Source organism: Amphiura filiformis, chromosome 2 (genome assembly GCF_039555335.1).
Source record: "Amphiura filiformis chromosome 2, Afil_fr2py, whole genome shotgun sequence".
NCBI classification, from domain to species: domain Eukaryota; kingdom Metazoa; phylum Echinodermata; class Ophiuroidea; order Amphilepidida; family Amphiuridae; genus Amphiura; species Amphiura filiformis.
Window position 1 is genome coordinate 58,456,715 of NC_092629.1, and position 21,940 is coordinate 58,478,654.

The following is a 21,940-nucleotide window of genomic DNA, read 5'->3' on the forward strand; positions in this document are numbered from 1 at the left end:
ATTTACAAAATCTTATATTTTGTGTGCCAAAATCCCATCCTGTAGTGATGTGGTCGGCACCGTTTTTTATTGTCGACATGTCGATATAATTCGTATAACGACGTCGACAGTGTGTCGACATAAAAAAAAAAATTCTAAAAAAAAAAAAAAAAAATGTTTTTTTTTTTTAATTTTCAAAAAATATTTTTGGCCAGAAAATCAAGTTATAGGCCCAAACTGACTTGTTATTCAAGGTTGAAACCAGAAAATACTGCTACTCAAAAAAAAAAAAAAAATGCCAATTTTTTTTTACAAAGTTGGAAAACTTGTACATTTTTAATTACTTTTGTTTCTATTGAACAGCTAGCAATACATACTAATTCAATGTGTCCCTGACTGTTCAATAGAAGCAAAGGTAATCAAAATGTACAAGTTCATCCAAACTTTGTAAAAAAAAAATTGGCATTTTTTTTTTTTTTAGTAGCAGTATTTCTGGTTTCAACCTTGAATAACAAGTCAGTTTGGGCCTATAACTTTGCTTTTTCTGGCCAAAAATATTTTTTTGAAAACTAAAAAAAAAAAAAAAAAAAAAATTTTTGTCGACATGATTTTTTGATGTCGACATGTCGGCATACGTGCCGACGTCGACATTATGTCGACATAAGGCATGTCGACCACATCACTAAAATCCTGACAAACAGACTCCGAGTATGAAACTGTCCCTTCCCTTCTTAAGGTCCACTCTATAGTCTTACCTTTCTGAAGTGCAGTAATGTATCTGGACTCCTTTCACACATTTCATGGACCAGGCAGACTGCTGTGAGCTGTACACCTGAAATACAATGCAACAATTATGTCAGAGATGGGCAATTCAAAAAGCAGTCTACTGGAATATGATCTGCACTCTCTATTTTAGAGTTAAAATAGGCTCTGTATAAGGTCAGTGTTAGGGTTAGGACAAGAATAACAAAATTTACTTCAGAATTAGATTTTGTAGAACAGTTTGGGATTAGTGGGTATTTTCATAGGGTTATTTTATTTTTAAAAATCTCTTGTTTTGTTCATAAAATCGTGCAGAAAAACATTTTTTCCTCCTTTTATTTTCTTCTTTTTTTTCTCAAGATTTTTATGAAATTATTCGGCAAAAAATCATCAAAAAGTCTGAAAATAATTGCAAAATCATTCAGAAAAAGGTTAAAGAAAAAGCATACCACATTGCATTTCCAATCTCCTGTGAGACCAGATACAAACCTTTTCTTTTCAGCCGTAATTGGATTTGCAAAATCATTACCTCTACATAGTAAGCACCCTTAGCGATAATTGAAGCAGAAATTACTGAACTGTAAAAATGACTACCATGAATAATTTATGATTGCTGCTTGTGCTGGCAATATGCAATGTGGTATTTAATTAAAAGGATTGCATCTGGTAATTTTATTGAGATTGTGTTTCATTAACCCACTGGGCACTACCTGCGGATCTAACATTGCCTCTGATTGGTCAATTACATGATATCTTCACTTTAATTGCCAATAATTCACCCCAACAATGTTGCTGAGTGGTCCAATTGATAATGAAAACTTTTTTTGGCCAATCAGCAGGTAGTTCTCATGGGGTTAACAAATCCAGGTGTTAGTGCAAGAATGCCCTACCTGCAATAGCTGCCGTATTAGACCTTTAACAATTTCTGTGATCTATTTTTGTACATTATATGAAAATATGACACCTGGCAGCTATTACAGATGACATATTTTTGCACTAAACCCCTTGAAACCTGCTATTTTGAATTATTTTGAATTTGTAAGCCAGGGATGAAAGCCTGAAAACTGTGTAAGCGTTTACATTTTGTAGATAGTTTTAAGGGGGTACTACACCCCTGCCTAATTTTGTGCCTATTTTTGCATTTTTCTCTAAAATTATAGAGCATTGGTGACAAGTAAGATATGTATATTATAGGGGCAAGGACTACAACTGCTACACTGGAAATTTTATTTCAGCAGAGACAACAGTTGTGGAGTTACAGTCAAAAATGAGGGGAAACCAATATTTGATCAATAAATCAATAACTACTTGCCTTGAATTGCTGTATTTTCAGTGCAGTAGTTGTAGTCCTTGCCCCTATAATATACATATCTTACTTGTCACCAATGCGCTATAATTTTTGAGAAAAAACGCAAAAATAAGCAAAAAATTGGCTAGGGGTGTAGTACCCCCTTAAAGTCCAGTATGAAGGATATAGTTGCCAGGCTTGACTTTGTGCGATTCAGTATTTCACTTATTCTCACAAAATTTCACAAAAGACTATCCACCATGTACCCAGTGTAAAGTTGCCAGTGCTCATCTAGAGATATGGACCAGTAAGCATCAAAAGAAAAGAAAAGAATTTCGAGAGCAACGCTGATTTTGAACACCTATTTCCCAAGCAGTTATGACAAGTAATATATCATCTTAAAATTTGTTTTACGTAGATTTCAACTGTTTAACAATTTTAAAATTGTGACTTTACACTCGGGTGGATAGATGGTCACATATTGGGTCAGCTAATCACTGCAAAGCTTGTTATCACCATTAGTCGTGGTTGGATTCGGTTTCCAGCAGAACAGGTGCTTCATACTTACCATGGTTTTTGTCATTGAGTAACGACCTCACCGAAGGAATGAACATCTCCATGAGTTCGGGCACTTTGCGTGTGATGCGAACAGCACATAAGGCCGCCTGAAGAAATTAACATGAACACAAAATAAGCAAATAATATAAAGTTGGCAACTGCTATCAAAATCAAAGAGAACCGACCCATAACGCTATTGGACATCCCCCCAAATTGGTTTGTCATGGCTGGAGAGTAAAAATAATGTACCCACCCCCCCCCCCCCCCCCGGCATTTGACGCCAAAAGCCTAAACATCACAAAAGTATTAAGGTCCAATGCCAGAAACAGGGTTTTAGCAATAAATTATTCAAAATATGGTCAAATCATATGCACAGTTCTGATCAAATTTCAATAGTTAAACCACTGAATGGTCACTGAACTCTAAGGTAATTTTGGAAATGCCACCCAGCACTTAAAAACTGCTAGCTATAACCCCATTTATAGCTGCGAGTGAAATTCCTGACCAGATTCATGCATCTGGTATGGGAAACCTATTCTTTCTTTGGAGGCCTTGCAATACAGCCTTACGGTTTTAGTTGGAACCCTGCTCCAAACTCAAATTTTGGAGGATTCAATTTCACAATTCCCACCAGTCCAAAAACACTGCCATATGATCAAAAAAGCAAAAAATGTTTATGCATATGTGACACGATCTGCTCCACGGGGGCCAAAGGAGGCACTTTTGAAAATTGAGTTACTATAATTATTATCTTGTAGTAACATTAGGCTATCATATACTGAAAACACCAAAGGTCTAGCATGTGTATTTTCTTATGTATTTTATTGTTTTTTACTCCATATTTTTGCCTTTATCTCAATTTTAAATTTGCGCCTTTAGCCCCCATGGACCAGATTATGTCACATATGTTGTTTGTATTCCACTCCCTTCAAACAATTTTTGCCCTGGACACATATATCAGACCTCTGGAAGTGCAAGTAGCTAATTGCTATAGCCTTCATTTATTAGTTTTGTTTTGTTTTGAGTTCATAGAACTTTTTCAGACAAACACTTCACAGCTGAACAATATACAGTATTCATAGGTGATCTTACCTTCTTTTTGATGTAGGCATTGGATGTTTTGAGTAACTTCTCCACCTCTCCGGCTAAATCTCGACTCATTTCTGGTGAACAGATACTGCCTAAGCAGCTCAGTGATAAGCCGACTACGTACTGTGTGTTGTGGTTCATGTCACTAGATATGGGAAAACAAGATATTAAAAGTTTGGACTTATTTTTCAGCAGATTTCCATTCACTTCCACATACTAACATAATATATTTAAACATTCAGACTGAGACACGTAGAGGTCAAAATACGATTATACAGACACACATCCATTAGGGTGCATCAAGTGCACCAATGTTTTTGTACCTAGTCTTAAAATATGCCACTGGTCAACAAAATAACCTACACCAAATCAAAATGCATTCTAAAGCCATCTTCTGGGTCCACCATGAGCTTAAACTTTGTTTGTGATATGAATAGGCAGTAAAATAGCAGTAAGGCAGCGTACGAGGCAAGAACAATCTATGCATCCAATTTCAAAACTGAAATACCAAAAAGAAACCCAGTTTTGTTTGCAAATTTTAATGCCTCATTTGTCTAATTGAACAAAATTTGTTGCCATGGTGACCCTTTGAATAAAAAAGATCCATACTTAAAAGTTGCACCAAATCCCATTGAAAATATTACTTTTGTTGCTTGAGCGCATGTTTATCACCACGGGTCATCCTTGACCAGTCATGTAGAGAATGTAATGGTACACTGACTTGAGTAACTTTTTAGTGCAACTTTTGATTCTGCATCTATTTTCATTCAAGATGTCACCATGGCTACAAATTTTGAGTTATCCATACACATTAGGTATCAAAATTTGCATATCTAAACTGGATTTCTTTATGCTATTTCAGTTTTAAAATTGGATGCATAGATTTGGAGTTATTAAGGGGGTAATTACTTTTTAGGATGTGTTTACTACTTTTTCCCACAGCACTTTATCAATTGCACAAAAATTACATGCTGCAAAAAAATGATTATTTTCAAATTGAGAAAATATTTTGCTTTACAGTCCTATGCAAGACTCAACTGACTGTCAAATTAAGAACACTTTAAAAGTTGACTTACTTTTTCATGGAGTTTGTCATCAGCAAGTGTACATCATGCCTCTCATCAAGTAAAAGGGTTGCGCCTAGGTAGCCAATGCGTTTGTCTGTAAACCTTGGTGATGCAATCAGTTTCAGGCACTCCAACTGAAAAGTAAAGGTAACAACATTGATAAATAAAACATTAAAAATAGCATTTTAGTGATACTATGTATATTTTGCAAAGACCTTGTACACACTACCCAAACGTTTGTCCTGATCATTACGCCTCACACGATGCTACGCAGCTTGTCAGACCAATGAGGTGCAGATGTGATGATGACATGATTCACTCAGCCAATCAGAACCCACTTTCAGTTTACGCTGAAAACAGCACCAAATCGGATGGTGTGAATGGTCTTTGCAAAATACTGTAGTTAATAAGTACTCACAGCAGAATATACAGCCAAAAATATATTTGATACGCAACTGGAATACTATTTTTTATCTAGGTCATTCCCATTTTCAATTCAAGTGGATGACAGCTCTTTGATCAACCACAAAGTTTGGGGTGTGTTTGTTAAGGTGTGTATTTGGGGGTGTATGTAGGTGCCAGCAAGAGTGTAGGTACGCTTCCTTACCTGCCCAAAATGTGCTGCATAGCCTAGCATGTGTATGTAGAGGACTTTAGCAACATTACGACATCTGTACACGCTGTCTTCATCTCGGAACAAGTCTCGGATCTGTGCCAGCTCTTTCTGTACGACCGACCTCTCATCAGCAGCAGTGCGTGCTGCTCGAATATTCCGGATCAGGTCCTTCAGCCGGATTGGAGCCGGCATTTTGGACAACTGTGGGTAAATCACAATAAATATTTTGCTATTAAGACGGCATATAAAGGGATGTATACACATAGCAGCAAGGTTAATGTCAGTGGCGTGCGCAAAGGGGGGCAGGGGGGAAACGCCCGCCCCCACTTTTTTTGGTCATTCGGGGGAAATTTGTCATTTTCGGGGAAATCAGTCATTTCTTACACCTTACACTCCTAATCAGACTCCATTCGGGGTAACTGAACAACCTGCCCCCTTTCAATGTGCTGTGCACGCCACTGGTTAATGTCAGGAACTGGATTGGAGAAATAAATGGAAAATAGCAGGGTTGAAGGTAACAGGGAGGATTATGGTCTGGATATTGTGGACACTGGATAACCATGGATATTTGCAGTAGGGTTAATGTTAGGATATGGGGACAATTTCAGGGGTTTGCAACAGAATAATAGGGTAAATATTTGTAAGTGCATGAAGTAAGAGAAAAAGTTCTGCAAAGTAAAATTGTATCTACAAAAGTACAACATATCACACACTATTTTTACAGTACCATGGTTAAGTTTTCTGTGCGCAGTGGAAATGGATCTTGGATTCGAGTTTGACCGTCTGGCCGTCTCCGTCATTAATACATACGCATTAACTTAGTGGCAAGTACTATATGCCAGGCAAAATAGAAACATAGTCTTATCATTCACTGACTGCATGTTGGTCTAAAAGTTAGATTTGCACTAAAGACCACTGAGATGCTTATTAACTGCATCCACTTCCACTGTACACAGAAAACTTAACCTTGATACTGTGTTTCATTTCTCATCTGAGATGCGATCAAGCAAAATCAGTCGGAACTCAGAATTATTAAATTTTCAGTTTCTTATAGGATAGCAAAAAGCATTTACAAAGCTGCTTGATTGCATCACATATGCAATTGATATATTTAAATTGTCTGTGATTATAACCTTAAAACCAAGTGAAAGATTCATAAACACAGTACACGTCATATACCTTCGTACGAACCGCGTTTGAAAAAAAATATCAACCACAAAGTCACCTGAAGGGTGCCCGAATGAGTAGAATGTGCACCAGGTACACAAAACTGTTCAAATATGCACACAATAGTTCCAAAGAATCCCATACATGTAGTGTACATAACAAAAATCTATACAGTTTCTGGTAAAGACAATTAAACATCTACCCGAGATGCTTCGCAAGTAATAAATAAAACCCAATGTGGTCAAGTTAGTACATACATTGGTACACATTGAAAATTATATCTAATTTTGGGTATACACTGTTGGGTTTATCCTTTTTTCAAGTGTAAGTGAGCACAGAATTTGGTGAAAGATTACAGATTCCGAGATTATAAGCTTTATTCCACCATCTTTTGTTAAGCGTCTTACACTACTTATACACCATGGGTAGGCCTACAAAAAAAAACATCCTTCACCATCCCATCTGACAGGAAATAAATAGACCACAAAAACTATACTGTACATCCAGGAAAGATCAAGAAGGAATGGTCAGGACATGCATGCTGCTCTCAATGTAGGCCTGCTTGTGCTAACAAGACGCCAATTTGGAGGCCAAAATATGCAGCTCAATTTGCAAAAATATGCTTTTTCCTGCCAAAAATACAGAAATCTGACATTTTCAGATCTTTTCCCAAATGCCTAAAAACACATAATCTGGAGCAAAAATACATGATTTGTGCCACAAATGATGCAATTGCGAATTCTTAACGGCTCGACCTTAATGTAACTATTCCACTGGCTTTGTTTTACTCTTATTACAGGTATGTCTAACCATCAAGTTGATATATCAATGAGAAAAGTTACCACAACCGAACCCACAAAACACACCACACATAATCCAAGAACATAGAAAGCCAATAATCCCATCAGAACACAGAGTGACATTATAACTAGTAGAGCACTACTTACTGCCAACTGGTGGTAACTTCTGTAGCTAGCCAACTTTGCTTTGGACAGTTAACAACTACAGACCTACATTGATTGCACCTGTTTCATGACTATAAAACAATGGAAACCAACAATTATAAGCTACCAATTCACCTATTTCTGTTTTAAACTATTATTGTTTAGGGTTGGGATTTTCGGGTAATTTTGTGCCCGGGTACCCGTTTATTTTTCGGGCGGGTACCCGGGTACCCGAAATTTAAAAAAAATTTTTTTAATTTTTTTTTTAAAGTTTTTTTTTCGGTTTTGTAGTGTCCCTGCACCTAGACCTAAATGCTAGGATCATTCATGATTAAAAAAAAAAAATGCATTGAATTTCAATGCATTTTGATATCATTAATAGAGTATGACATGAATACAAAGTATCAATTTTCATATTAAAAATACAAAATATCTTGAAATTTTTTTTTTTATTTTTTTAGGTCAACCATGAATGATCCTAGCATTTAGGTCTAGGTCCAGGGACACTACAAAACCAAAAAAAAAAAACTTAAAAAAAATTTATTTTTTTATTTATTTTTTTTTTTGGAATTTCGGGTATCCGGGCATGGAATTCCTGCCCGGGTACACTAAATTAAATTTATCGAAATAGTTTGTCATCTTCAATTCTTCATAGTACAATGTAGAATGCAGCTATTACACTTGCTGCATAAGTAGGCCACTAAGCGATGAAAGTTAAAATGTGGTTGAAAGATCAATTTAAGACCGATAATCGATATTCAACTTCATTATAACCAAATTAATTAGTGGTAGACCCTATTTGTGCAAAATTTTGCACTCCAAACGCAGTTGTTTCAAGAATTGGGGAGCGCCATGTATCCGTAGCCCTGGGCGCCACAACTCCTAGCTACGCCACTGGAAACGCATGCACCCACACTTGTTTTACGCATCCCATCCCATCCCCCCTCCCCCACCACCACCCCACCCACATCCCACACACACTCAATTTTGTCAAGCATCGCCAGCATGTAGGACTATATGTAGTCTAAGTTTACAATAACTTACATACACACAAAATCTTTCACTTACATGTACATAATCTCTTTGCCATACATGTACATGTACATATAATGTACACCCCCATCCATAAAATTTAAGCATGCAAACAAAACACACAAAGTTGATAAAATCACACAAGACACATAATAAATTACAATATGTATCACCTCAGCGTATCACATTTCTGACCCAAACTATAACCAGATTCTATCCGTAGTTGTGTATGGGAAACAACTTGTCTGGCTTTAAGAGTCTGTTTGCTATTCCAAGATCATGTGATGTATTGGGCTATTCCAGTTGAAACCCATACACACCTTATGAAAGACATGATCTTAATCTTCTACACAGGGAATGTGAATTTCAAATGGAGTTACCTAAATGGTTGACTCCATTTGAAATCTACATCCCCTGTATGTAGGATTAAATTCATGTCCTCCATAGGGGTGTAAGGATTTCAACTGGAATAGCCCATTGAAGACAACTACATGTATTATCCCAAGGTCATGGCACTCTTTATGAATACAAACTGCTTAAATTACCTGCAGGAAAAGGACTACATACAAAAGCCAAAATATTCTCAATTCCAAGGTACAGTTAAGTAACCTCCATTCAGTAATAATAGCTCAAAATTTGACCTCAAGTTTAGGAGTATGAGTTTTGTACCCAAGACATGGAAAGGTCATCATGTGAGTATACACACATATTGGGGTTAAAGGACTGTGGCCAGACAGATGAGAATGTTTGATATCCTATTGAAATGTACCTCATTCTACACATATTGACATGTACATACAAATGATTCATGCAAATGCCATGACATGTACACATGTTTAAATGCTATACAGTATTCCACATACATGTATACAGTTACCAAGGGGTAAGCCACTCTGTTCCTTTCACAAAATCACTGATTGCGTTCACCATAGATCAATAACTTTTTTTAAGCTTTTATATTTTGTCTGTCCCTGAAGAAGAGCCGTTTATCTGCTCGAAACGTCTGTTGTTGTTGTTTTTTTGTATGTTTAGTTTGTTTGTCTGCTATGTGCAAAGTGATTTTCATTACTTCCAGTGTACTCTTGTACTGTATTATACTTCTGTGGGCTCTGGATTTGGCCATTTTTGGCCATAGAACTTTGCCTGTTTTTGTGCCTACATTGGTTGTTCGGCACTTTGGCTTATAGTGTTTGTTTACAATGTAAGTGCACAGTGATTTTCATCACTTTTTCTTGTGAGCTTTTGTATTCCTATTGATCAAAGTTGTTTTTGCAGGTCCAGCACTTCTGTGAGCCTTGGAACTGGTAATTTTTGGCGATGGAACTTTACCTACTTCTAATGCCTACATTTGCCATGTTTGCCACCCCCCTGCATATTGTCCAGTCTGTATTTTATTTGTTTCCCCAAGTCAAGTTGGTCACAATGGTATACCTTGCTCTTTTTCTTTCTGATCAATGACTAGTATTTTACATATTTACATGATATAGCAATAGGACTAACACTTGCAAGAAATGTTGAACTGGTGTTTTTTTCACCTCATGCTGCATCATCATTAATGGAGGTTCTTCTTCAACATCAGCAGTATCACCAACATTTGAAGTTGAAAAACTATACTGTGTATTTGGCAAGGTCCTACAGCGATGTCCGACTGCTCTTCCTGATTATCGCGTCAAACAAACTAAGTCACATCAGGGACTGTCTTTTGAGGAGAGCGAGAGCAATCACTCCCTACAGCTCTCCTTAAATCTCATAGGAGAGTGATTTTTAGCTCTCCTTAGTTGACCATTCTCTCCTTTACAGCTCTCCTTGAAGGCTCCAGAAGAGCTATTTAATGCTCTCCTGCAAATTCCAAAAGACAGTCCCTGTCACATGTTGTTACAAAGCTTGATTGGCGAATGAGGTGCTGATGTGATGATGACCTGATTCAATTAGCCAATCAGATCTGCACTTCGTGTTTATGCTATAGAAAGAGCGCCAAATCTCAGACTGCTGAAGAACCTTGCTGAAAACTATATAGCATTACAAGTCTACATTACATTTCATGGGTGGTGTATTTTGTAATTGATAACATACATGTACACCGTATATCAGGCACAGATGTGGTGATGATATTGATACCTAGACTACTAGAGATACATGTATACTTATACAATATACATGTATGTATATTGCAGTCATGCATACATGTACATGTACCACTACTTCTGAAGGTTCATGAGTACATACTGTGTTTATCAAATTACACCACTTTCTAATAATTATAGAATAGCATGGCACATTTGAAGTAATGAATACCGAACACAAAAACCCGAACTAATAATTAATAGGCCAAAATACATGTAGCAGTTTGAATTTACTGAAAACAGTGACAAGTTTCTAGTTTTACAATGTGACAAAACACAATATCCATGGCTCGAAAAAGTGGGGAATTTGGGAAGCTCATTCCCAGGAAATGTTGGTGTTTGGAGGAAATTCTGGTATTTGGAGGAAATTGTGTCTTTTTTTTGTGTATAAAACATGCTATAAACAGTGGGAAATTTAGCTTGCTTCCCGGGAAATTAACATTTTTTCGAGCCCTGACAATATCATCCAACCCAATGAACCCATGTGTTGTTCAGTTGACCTCTATTACAGTTAGCTTTCAGAGAAGAACCACCCTCTGACCCCTCCCTCTCGTCTGTGGTGTACGTACAATGAGTAAACACACATTTAATATAGCTTCCAGAGAAGTGTGGCAGTCTTTTGCTCTGACTGACGCAAGCGTCTTGTTAATGAGCCATATAAGCGCAGAGCTCTGTGTTCCCTAGCTGCGCTGACCAAAGTTTTGATGCATAATCGGCATTCTCAAAATGTAAACAAGACAGACTGTGCCGTGGCCCATTCTTCTCTGCCAGACAGTTGCCCCACAACCTGATACACCAATAACTTTGTTCTGCGCTCATATAAATGTGTCACTAAAGGAATTCAAATCCTGTCAATGTCTCTCATTAACAGGGAGCGCGCGATCAGATTAAGAGGTCCGTTTTTTTTCTAGTAGCTAGTATCACTATGGACCACAATAGCCTCATTCCGATTGCATAGTTCAATAACCTCAATAAAACAATCATAGTGCAAAATTTGACCTCAAGTTGCAGGGTATGAGTTTTTGTACCCAAATTTTTAGAGGTAATTCAATGAATGTACAGATGTATTTGGGTTAAAGAACCGTGCCCTGATAGATGAGCATGTTCTGGATCCTAGTGTATAAAACTACTCCAATGAATATGTGATGTACAAATCAGTACAATGAACTAAGTTGAATACTGTAATTTTTTTTCAGGTTATTAGCACGTATTTTTTTTTTTAATTTTCAATTTTGCGAAAAAGTGCACTGAGTACATGTAGTTTGTTTTCCTGAATCTATGTCCATATTGGTGAACTCTAGTTGTAAGATACAAAATATGTATACATGTTTTAAATTATTTTTTAAATCTGTGTTTCAATTTCCATGAAATTTACAACTTGGTAAAAAAAAACCTCGCAAAAGTGTTAACTGTTTTAAAAGTACACATGAATTGATGCCTGTTTCACATCTGCATAATAATTAAGTCCCCAATGCTTGTTGGCTCGCTCTCTCAAGACATTGTAATTCAATTTGCCAGTACACTTGCCATGTATGTCGCTTCCATCATGTCACACATTGTATGCAAAGACTGTTTGCATTTTCTAATGTGCTATTTCAGTTGACATTCTTACACATAGAACACAGGACCTTAATCTCCCACACAGGAGAGTGTGAATTTCACATGAGGTTACCTGAATTGGTGACTCCATTTGAAATCTACACTCATTAGCTTCCATAGGGTGTGTGTATTTCAAATGGAATGGCCTAATGAATGAATGAAAAGAGATGACCACGTTTTCAAACTCATGTAGAACAAGGAGGATCCAGATGGATGCGTACACAGTACTATAACTTTCACATATTTTGACACTGATATAGGCTATCAGATTCATGTGTATTATACAGTCACCAAAATTCTGATTTGTGTATATTATATTAGTCGTCAAAATTCTGATTTTTGGTAATGTTAGATGGTAATTTAATTAAAAGGTTACGGTACACAAATAGTAAATTTGTGCAATCTTACTTTACAATGTAATGTATGCAAACAAAATCCAACACTTTTCACTGAGTTGGATTATTAGTAAATAAGTTCATACATTACATGTACTTCTTTTCTTGCAAGTGCCAGGCAGTCAAAAATGGTAAGTTTTGTGTGTATAATTTTTGTCTACTTCAGCAGTTCGTATCTATGCTTGTTACAAAAATGCACAAATCTGAATTTTGATGAATATTTCTAAGGGTGTTTAGTTCAGCAAATTGCTTAAGGGGGTACTACACCCCTCGATAATTTGGTGTCATTTTTTTCATTTTTCTCAAAAACTAACAACACAGTGGTAACAAAAGTTACGTATATTATAGGGGCAAGGAATCCAATTACTACACTGGAATTTCTGTGACCCAAGATATGTGGCTCGTTATTTATGATAAGAAAAGAGGTACCGCTACAATGTACCTCATTTCCTATCATATATACTGAACCACTTGTCTTGAGTCACTGAAATTTCAGTGTAGTAATTGGATTCCTTGCCCCAATAATATACATAACTTTTGTTACCAGTGTATTATTATTTTTTGAGAAAAATGCAAAAATAGTCACAAATTTACCACAGGGGTGTAGTACCCCTTAAAAGGCCTTTAATATATTAAGTTCACTTGAATAAAGTTCATTTCCTACATGACTCTCCCATTTCATAAAGGAAGCCATGATAATGTAGGCCATTTGGTTGCCAAGTTGGGAAACTCGCACATATTTTGCTGCTATTTATTGCCACATTTTCTTGGTTACACAAAAAGGTTTTTGGACGTTTGAAAGTTGGAAATCATGGACTTCAAATGCATGTACATGTAGCACTATCTTATTTTGTGTACTTGCTCATGACATAATATGAATTGAAGGCATAATGCTCAATAAATACTCTTTTTTTTCTCCAAAATAATAAATCAAGCATTTTGTTTTACTGCCTCAAAGCCTCATGATCTATACACTAAACCGAATATGAACTTGCAATGATTTTTTACATCTAAGCCACACTAATTTGAGGGAACAACCCAAAAGTTTGATGTCACAATTATTTAAACGAAAACACAATAAACGTTAGGAGACAGTTTTTCCCACCCTGCAATGAAAGGAAATTTACTAATGATGTCATTGAACTTTTGGTTTGTTCCCTAATGAATCGGTAAATTATACAAAATATTGAATATCTTCAAGAGCCAAAATGTATCAATAGACTCCAAATCAAGTGTGTGTGTGTTCTTTTCATCCTGTAGCAGTGAATCAATATGCACACACCCCCACACATCCACAGACAGTGTTCGAAATAAGTACTTATCCTCTTGTCCTCTTGTCCAAAAATCACTGGGGACAACCATATTGAGCTATGTACTTATCCCCTGGACAACCACTATATTTTACCTCTAAAAGTATGACACATTTTGGGGACAACCAAAATGTGTTGAGGACAAGCAGAATTTATGCTTTAGTTATCCTCGGGATAACCTCCATATTTTCCTTATTTCGGACACTGTCCACAGATCACCCACCCCACCCCACACACTGTACACCCACTAATGCACACCTCCACACAAAGACCAGTACACCACACACACATACATGTACACCAGCTTTGATTTGTTCACTTGAGCATATGACTACCGACAACTTTAGCACCCTGCACCTGAGAACCAAAGGTATCATCAACTAACCAGCAAATCCCTTTGGTGAGTGGTGACCTATTACTCAGAACATATTGCATGATTTAAAACAAGATAAATAAAAATAAATCTACATGAAGATGCTACAATAACAGGGAACGTCACCAGGACACTTGCAATCATGCTATCTTATCATTTCAAGACCGGACTATTCTAACTCGCTTCTCTATGGTATTTCTTCTGGACACCAAAACTCAAAATCCAAAACCGTACCCGGTACCACCAGATTAATATTTCAAGTGGGCTGTCGTGAACAAACATCCTTAATAAACAAACTTCACTGGCTCTAAGTTGATCAGCGCATTAAGTATAAAATTCTTCTCAAAGTTAAACAAATCTCTTTAAATAAACTGGAGCCCCCTTCATACCTATCGGACATTCTCAGCTTATTTGCACCTCCTTCAAACTTGATCTTCATTCTCACATCAATAACAATTTAACCAGGCTTACCGACCTCATACACCTGCAGAAGATGAAGCCTTCATCAACAGTGCATCCAAACTCTGGAACACACTACCAATCTCCACCAGACCATCACATCTACCATCTCTGATTTCAAGTTTTCTAAAAACTCATCTGTACCCAAATGTGTGCTTTTAATTCCTTTTAATATTGCTCTGCAGGGTGGCAGAATTTCGTTTCACAGTGCGAGAATCATTTGCGGGAATCATTTGATTCTTGCAAATCATCTTCTGCGTAAACCACAAAAGTTTGTGAGAATCAACTTTGATTCATGCAAATCTGTTCACGAGAATCTTTGCAAGAATTGATTCTCGCATTCTCGATGAAATTCTGACCCTGCTCTGCTTTCTTGCTTGTGTTTTTATTGTGTTGGTCAATATTATCCTACGTTAGGCTAATGAAAGTCAATGTTATGTTTAGCGTAACATTTTTTTCAAACCACAATGAGGCAACTTTTTCATTATTCATTATTCATTATTTTGCAATGTTTCATTAATTACAAAATAGCAGCCACTTCATCAACACTTGTCGCACTAATCAACAGTAGGCCTTTTTTGAAGGCATATGAACCAACACATTTGTATTAAAAATATTTTTCACCATCCAGGTATTTATACCAGCTTTCTTACCAGTTAAAAGGCCATAAATTGTTAAATGACTGTCCACATTATTGGTCCCAAACCAGCCCTCCTTGGGGTAATGGCCAATTATAGTTCAATTTGATAACAGAATCTTGTTTTTAGTTCTTTTTATGTTGGAATAGGTTGATTTATCATTGGCATTTGTGCTTGTGTCCCCACTGGAAACTAATTGTGTACAAAATACAAAATAATGAACTGTTTTGGGATTTTGGCATCACAAACGCGGCCAGAAAATCCAAACGCGGGCGGGTGACGCTAAACATAACATTGACTTTCATTAGCCTTACATGAATTTCCTTGTAGCATAGACTACTACAGACTAACCACAAACAGTCAAAGTCACAGCATCACCCGATAATGAGGGCCGATCATTCCACGAAGTGCAACAGTCAAAACTGTTTCACACATACCGCGCATTTTTACAGTCTTTACCGTAAACGAAGACATGCAACGTTCTATCATGTATAGCAAAAGCATGCAACGCTAGTGTGATTGTTAGACACGCACAATCAAATGATCAACCCTCATTTATAAGCTAGAATTCACAGCATACAAAGCACAGGGACTTTGACTGTTGATGGATAGTCAACATAGTAATCTGTGGTCCTTACTATGAGCCAAAATGGTCTCATTGCCAATGTCAAAGTTCTTTATCCTCCTAACAATCAAACCCAAAATTTGACCTCAAATCATGGAGTATGAGTTTTTACACCCAACACATTCAAAGGTCATTGTATGAGTGTAGAAAATATTGGGGTTAAAGAACTGTGTCCTCACAGATGAGCTTATTTCAGATCTTTACCTTGCTTACCTTCTCCTCCAAAGCCTGGAGTACAGACATGATGGCTCAATGCAGGCTATGGAAGCCTCTCCTATAAAGAGAACACAAGCAAAATACAAGTTAGTTACGGTATTAACCCTGCTGATTGGTTACAACATGACTGTTATGACTGTTATGAATTATTGAGCCAATCAGCAACATGGTAAGAAAGGTGGTAGGGCTGAAGAGGTTTGAGCTTAAATATCTAGAAGCTGTATTTTAATTGGTCACTCAGATGAACATATCATGTGATTATAACCAATCAGAAACGCAGTTGAGATACAGTCACTATCAGGGTGAAGCGCGCGGGGAAGCGCACCTCGGCGTGTTGCGTTTTGCGTCGGGCGCGAGGTAAAAATATGCGCTCGTTAATGGCAACAAAATTGGCAAGATTTCCCGCCATTGACCATGTAGGCGACTACAGATGGAAAAGGGTGAAATACCATTTTTTTTAAATGATAGAAAATTGGTACAAAAATTTAAAACCTAAAATTTTTCAGTTCAAACTTAAAGTACACAGACTAATGAATATAGAATTCAAGAAAACTGGAAATCGGCATCTTAAAAACATGCCATGGTTCAGACCAACCATAAAGGCATTGACATTTAATGGAAGTTATTATTTTACAAATTGAGATTGGATTAAGAAGTTTCCTTTCTCTTGACCCAAAGGCTAACAGTAAAATTGTTCACTTGATTGTTGGGAGTGGCCTTCTTTTCCTTGTTCTTTGTCTTCAAATCTGTTTCTCACTTCTCTTTCCATATAGTCCAGCATGCTTATATAGGCTTTTTAGCGTGGCTTGAGCATTTTGTTTGAGCCTGGTCCCATCATGACCCAAGCGTGTCTCCACACGGAGTGACCGTTTAAACAAACAAATACAGAATGCCAGTGACACATGCCAGTCTTGTGTTTGGACACCAGTAATATTAATTTTAAGGTGTACACGGTAAATGAGGACTGCACATGGTACAATAGGATTGCGTACATGGTACGTGCGTTGCTTGGCTATTGTCCAACCTCACAATGTTTTAGCAATCTTATGCAGTGCCCAGATGTCCATCCCGGTGTGGGCCTGGCCTATACTGAGAGTCATATGGTATCAGTTCCAGGTATGATCCGAGGGTTGCACAGACCAGATCGGGCCGATGATATCAGTCACATTCTGTTGATTAGTGAGTCCCTAGTATGATTACTCAACAAGTCTACAATGTAGCATCGCAATTTGTTCATGTTCACCCAAGCCATCTCAATTCTATATCAAGTGGAAATTGATGAAGCATGGCACCATCTTTAAAAGCAATGGTAGTTCGGAAATCAGAACCTGAACAGCATCAAAAATGTTGCTAAAATGTGACCATCCTCCACAACTGAGCCCGGATGTCGCCAGTGAGTGCCACTATTGAGATATGCTCCATTGAACTTAACAATAAACAATAGGAAACAAAGGATTTATTGACTGTTTTATTGATTTTTCACTACTTAAATGTCAAGTACTATAGACATGATATACATCATTTTAAAGCTAATTTCAAGCAGAATATTTTGGTTGAATATCTCAAAAATGTGATTGGCGACTTCAGGGCTCAGTTGTGCTGGATAGTCACAAATAGTTAATTTATCCAACTGCATTTTAAGACTGTTCATCAAAATAACATTTTGACTGTTCATCAAAATAATATTTAACATGTGATTGCAAAAAATGCCAATGCTGATCGAAACACTATAGACCACTTTACATTATTGTTTATCAACAAAGGCGGGGGATTGGTCTGTCGATATGCCTGAACGAACCGCTTCACTGTTCAATGGCTTTCTTGTACTATATGAAATGTGGTGGGAGATTTAAAATACACATGCCCTGAGCAGACTACGATGCGCACGCACACTGCAGGGCAAAGAACAATGGAAAGTACCATAATGCGTGCGCATACTGCCGGGCAATGACGTCACATGTCAAGTTGTCTATAGCTTTGGACTCTACCTTCATGTACATGTATGGACCAGGTGTCCACTCCTTGTGTCCCCTTCTACAGGACTATGCGAACGAAGACAAATGGGTCAAATTATTGCCATTTTTAATAGCAACACTTTTGTCATTCAGTTGTTTACTTCTAAACCACCATTGCTTTATGGTCATGATTCATGAATTGGGGTACATACATGTAGGAAAAGGTGGTGGTGTTACTTTTTTTTTTTCAGGATGTTTCATCCAAGATCTCAAGAATGTAGAGGGGTACTGAACTAGAAATGGTCTCATTTTGTTGCTGATTTATCTAGCTAAAACTGTGGAAAGTAAAAACTTCACACTGTATTTACTTTTTGAGATATTGCAATTCAAACGATGCAAAGTCAGGGGTGGTGGTGCCTACGGTAGAGGTGCCTATGGTTGAGGCATGTGTTAAAGTATAGGGAATATTGATTTTTAGTGCCTCTCAAATTTATTTTTTACTGTAACTTCATAACTCAGCAAGGTATTGGGATTATGTACCATTGTTTTTAGTATTTATGTCTAGTAGGAAATGTGACCAGTTTTACTCCAAGCTAGTTTAATTTGTTGTAACTTGTAAGTGTGCAGTATTCTGTGTGATGGGTTCTAGGCTAAACGTATTTGCCAGGTCGGATGTGGATCGGGATCGGTAAAAATCCACTCAATTACCGATCCAACATTGTTTGATAAAAAAGATATATTCCGACCTGAACGATGTTAAAAACGATGAAATTAATCAATACTGAAGTACATGACGGGTTCCCACAATAGTTACAAAGTTCAAGAAACGATAAACCTTATGTTATATCACATAATTAACCCTATAATGCCTCGTACATGACTGTATATACTTCCGCATTTTACGCTGCAGCGCTGTGAGCTTGTTATTATCGTAAGCGTGCCACTGCGCACCGTGTCTGCGCAGATTCACGAGTTCATGGTACACAGGTTAACAAACTTTGAGCAAGCTAGAATTTACCAGATTAGAATTGTGTGCTACACGTGCTGTGCGCTACACGTGCTGTGCGCATAGCTTAATTGGTACACATGTTTGTTTACAACTACGCAAGTCAGCATAAATGAGTTATTCCATGGGATATCAAGTAATTCTTTCAAGGTAAAATACTAAATATATACATGATGTACATGTATGTACTGTACTGAGAGCTACTGAGCATACATCGAAGTGTCAAATGTGTCACGGTCGTCATTCATTCTGAGTTGGAAAATAGCCCTAACGTGGATCTAGGGTGGATCGGTTCATCACTAGTTAAGGGTTAAGGTTTCTAAGTTAGCTTAGGGTTCGGGTTGGAATTAGGGTTAAGTTTGTGGGTTAGGGTCGGGGTTAGCGTTTGTAAAAGCCAAATAACTTAGACCCATAAAACAGAGGAGTGCCCTATTCCTTTGCTCATGTGACTCGAGAACTCTAGCCAAGAATTTGCTCACCGATTAGTACGAGGAACCCATACCGTAGTAGCTCTGCAGCAGCAATTTCTGCAGCACCAATACAAATATGTCATACCGATAAATGTCATACCGATAAATGTCATACCGATAAATGTCATACCGATAAATGATGTGTCTGTTTTGCCCAGTTTTTAAGTTTGTGTTGCGAACTACTCACCGAAAGCTTCACATTCTAGGCTAGAGACCATTGCATTCAAAATCTATTAAGATTCGTTGAAGCATGACACAGTGTAAAGCAATGGAAGTTCAGACAGAAGTAAACACAGCCGATCACAACAAGTGATTGCATCAAAAATGTTGCTAAAATTTCACTTCAGCAAAATTTTAGACTGTCCAAAATACGCAAATACGGGGCACCCGTGCGTAGCGAAAAGACTCGTCATCTCGCCACTTGCTCGAGAAGTCTAGCCAGGGATCGATACAAAGGGATGGGCATCCTAGTATTACGTAACAAACCGGAAGATGTAGCCTAAGTCTAGACAATAGGCGGATTAGCGGCCATTTTGTCTTCTACATGATTTTATTCACGTGTCCTTATACTTTGTACACAAGTATATAAGTTAACAGGTTTACAATTTTTATATTATATTTTGTGTATACAATATATTCTGTAGTAAATTGATCAAATGACGGTGATTGTTCAGGTATTATATGCTTGATAGAATTAAATTGTCTGACCAGCTAGTAGGCCTATTCTCCTCCGCCGTCAGTGCGATTCCAGTCACTCCACGTACCGTGTTGCGAAGGTGGAGGAGACTAAAGCTGTATTGACGAACACGCATGCATTAAAAATGATGTAGCCTTAGTCGAACAATAGCGTGACATAGTTTCCGGCATTGTTCCTATGCACTTTCACCCTCCTGGTCTAGCCAAGAATTTGCTCACCGATAGCTTCACATTCTAGGCTAGCCTAGAGACAGTACTCACCAAAATAATTTTCATCCAACTTTCAACATTACTAGAATAAATAACCTCCTTCGGTGCAAAAAACTGCACCGCTGTCCTACCGAAAAACCATACCAAATACCCCCCGGTAGTACTCTACTATAATATTTACAGTAATTTCTTGGCCAAACTGGAACACTGTAAATGCTAGTCAGTGGCTCCGCGATAAACACACGCGAATATAGCGTGGCAGGAGAAAGCATACACGCGCCTTACATTGCGTACACGCTTAGTACGCTACATGGACGCAACGCGCATGTTCCAGTTTGGCCAAGAAATTACTGTAAATATTATAGTACAGTATAAAGTAGTGCCGTACTATTACGCTGGCTTTCGTATTCGGCGAGGAGGACGATTTCGACCTCCTGGTTTGTTTACAAACAGAGAGGTAGACAAAAGACCGTTCCGCTTGTCCAAACACTCAAGTATCAGAAGGATGGTCCACAATAGCGTGATTCACGTATTCACGTAACATGAATAATAGGGATTAAAAAGCTGTCACGTAGAACCATGTGCTTCTATTGTCCAATTTGCCATCAAGATTTCATACGGAAACAGTTCAGACCCAGTACACGATCATGTCAGAAATTAATATTTTGTTCTGGGTCTGATTATTCGGACTAGTACTAGATTCGAATGCGCAACTATATTGTGTGCAGATTCGAAGCTACAGTTCTCGAGTAACTCGCCAATTCTACACTATCACCAATAACCTGGACCACAAAGTACTAAAAAAATTAGTTCACTCCCAAAATTTTATAATGATCATGCACAAAATTGCATGATTGAATTGATTGATTGACATGATCATGATGATGGAATTTGAAGATCAATTGTGATTGTCAAAAATTGTTCTTCAGTCACATTGAAATATTACTTTATTACATCATGTTTGCTATTATTTGGTGCAAATGCATCAAATGTAGGGGCTCGTTTAGCAAGGCATGATATTTACCATGTTTGCGGAAACTCCTAAATCTTACACATACCATCCCCGCCCCAAATCGTCGTCATCATCAATGTCGTACACACTGTACAACGCGATCGCGAATGGGCCTACGGCAATGTATTGGTCCATGTGGATAGATGGAATCGCCGGTAGAACATCATACTGAAGCTTATAATTCATTTATTTATCAACAATTTTATTTTCTAATCAGCTATTATGATAGATGTGCAGTTAGTCTATAACTAAACTTACCTAAATTAATATTAGTTATTAAACAAGTAAATTACAGTGCTATTTAGACATTTGTATATTGTCAATAGCAAACACTTTTCAATACAAAATCTC

The 21,940-nt window shown here is 37.4% G+C and overlaps 1 protein-coding gene across 1 annotated transcript in view; it reads right to left on the reverse strand.

Moving 5' to 3' along the window:
* Positions 1-21,940, reverse strand: part of LOC140146461 (AP-1 complex subunit gamma-1-like) — a 47,746-nt gene extending 25,806 nt beyond the window's left edge. Inside the window, 7 exon segments of the mRNA XM_072168321.1 lie at positions 735-811; positions 2,598-2,694; positions 3,680-3,821; positions 4,753-4,877; positions 5,351-5,560; positions 16,238-16,298; positions 21,848-21,940. Coding sequence (XP_072024422.1) covers positions 735-811; positions 2,598-2,694; positions 3,680-3,821; positions 4,753-4,877; positions 5,351-5,560; positions 16,238-16,267 — 681 coding nt within the window. The 5' untranslated portion in view covers positions 16,268-16,298; positions 21,848-21,940.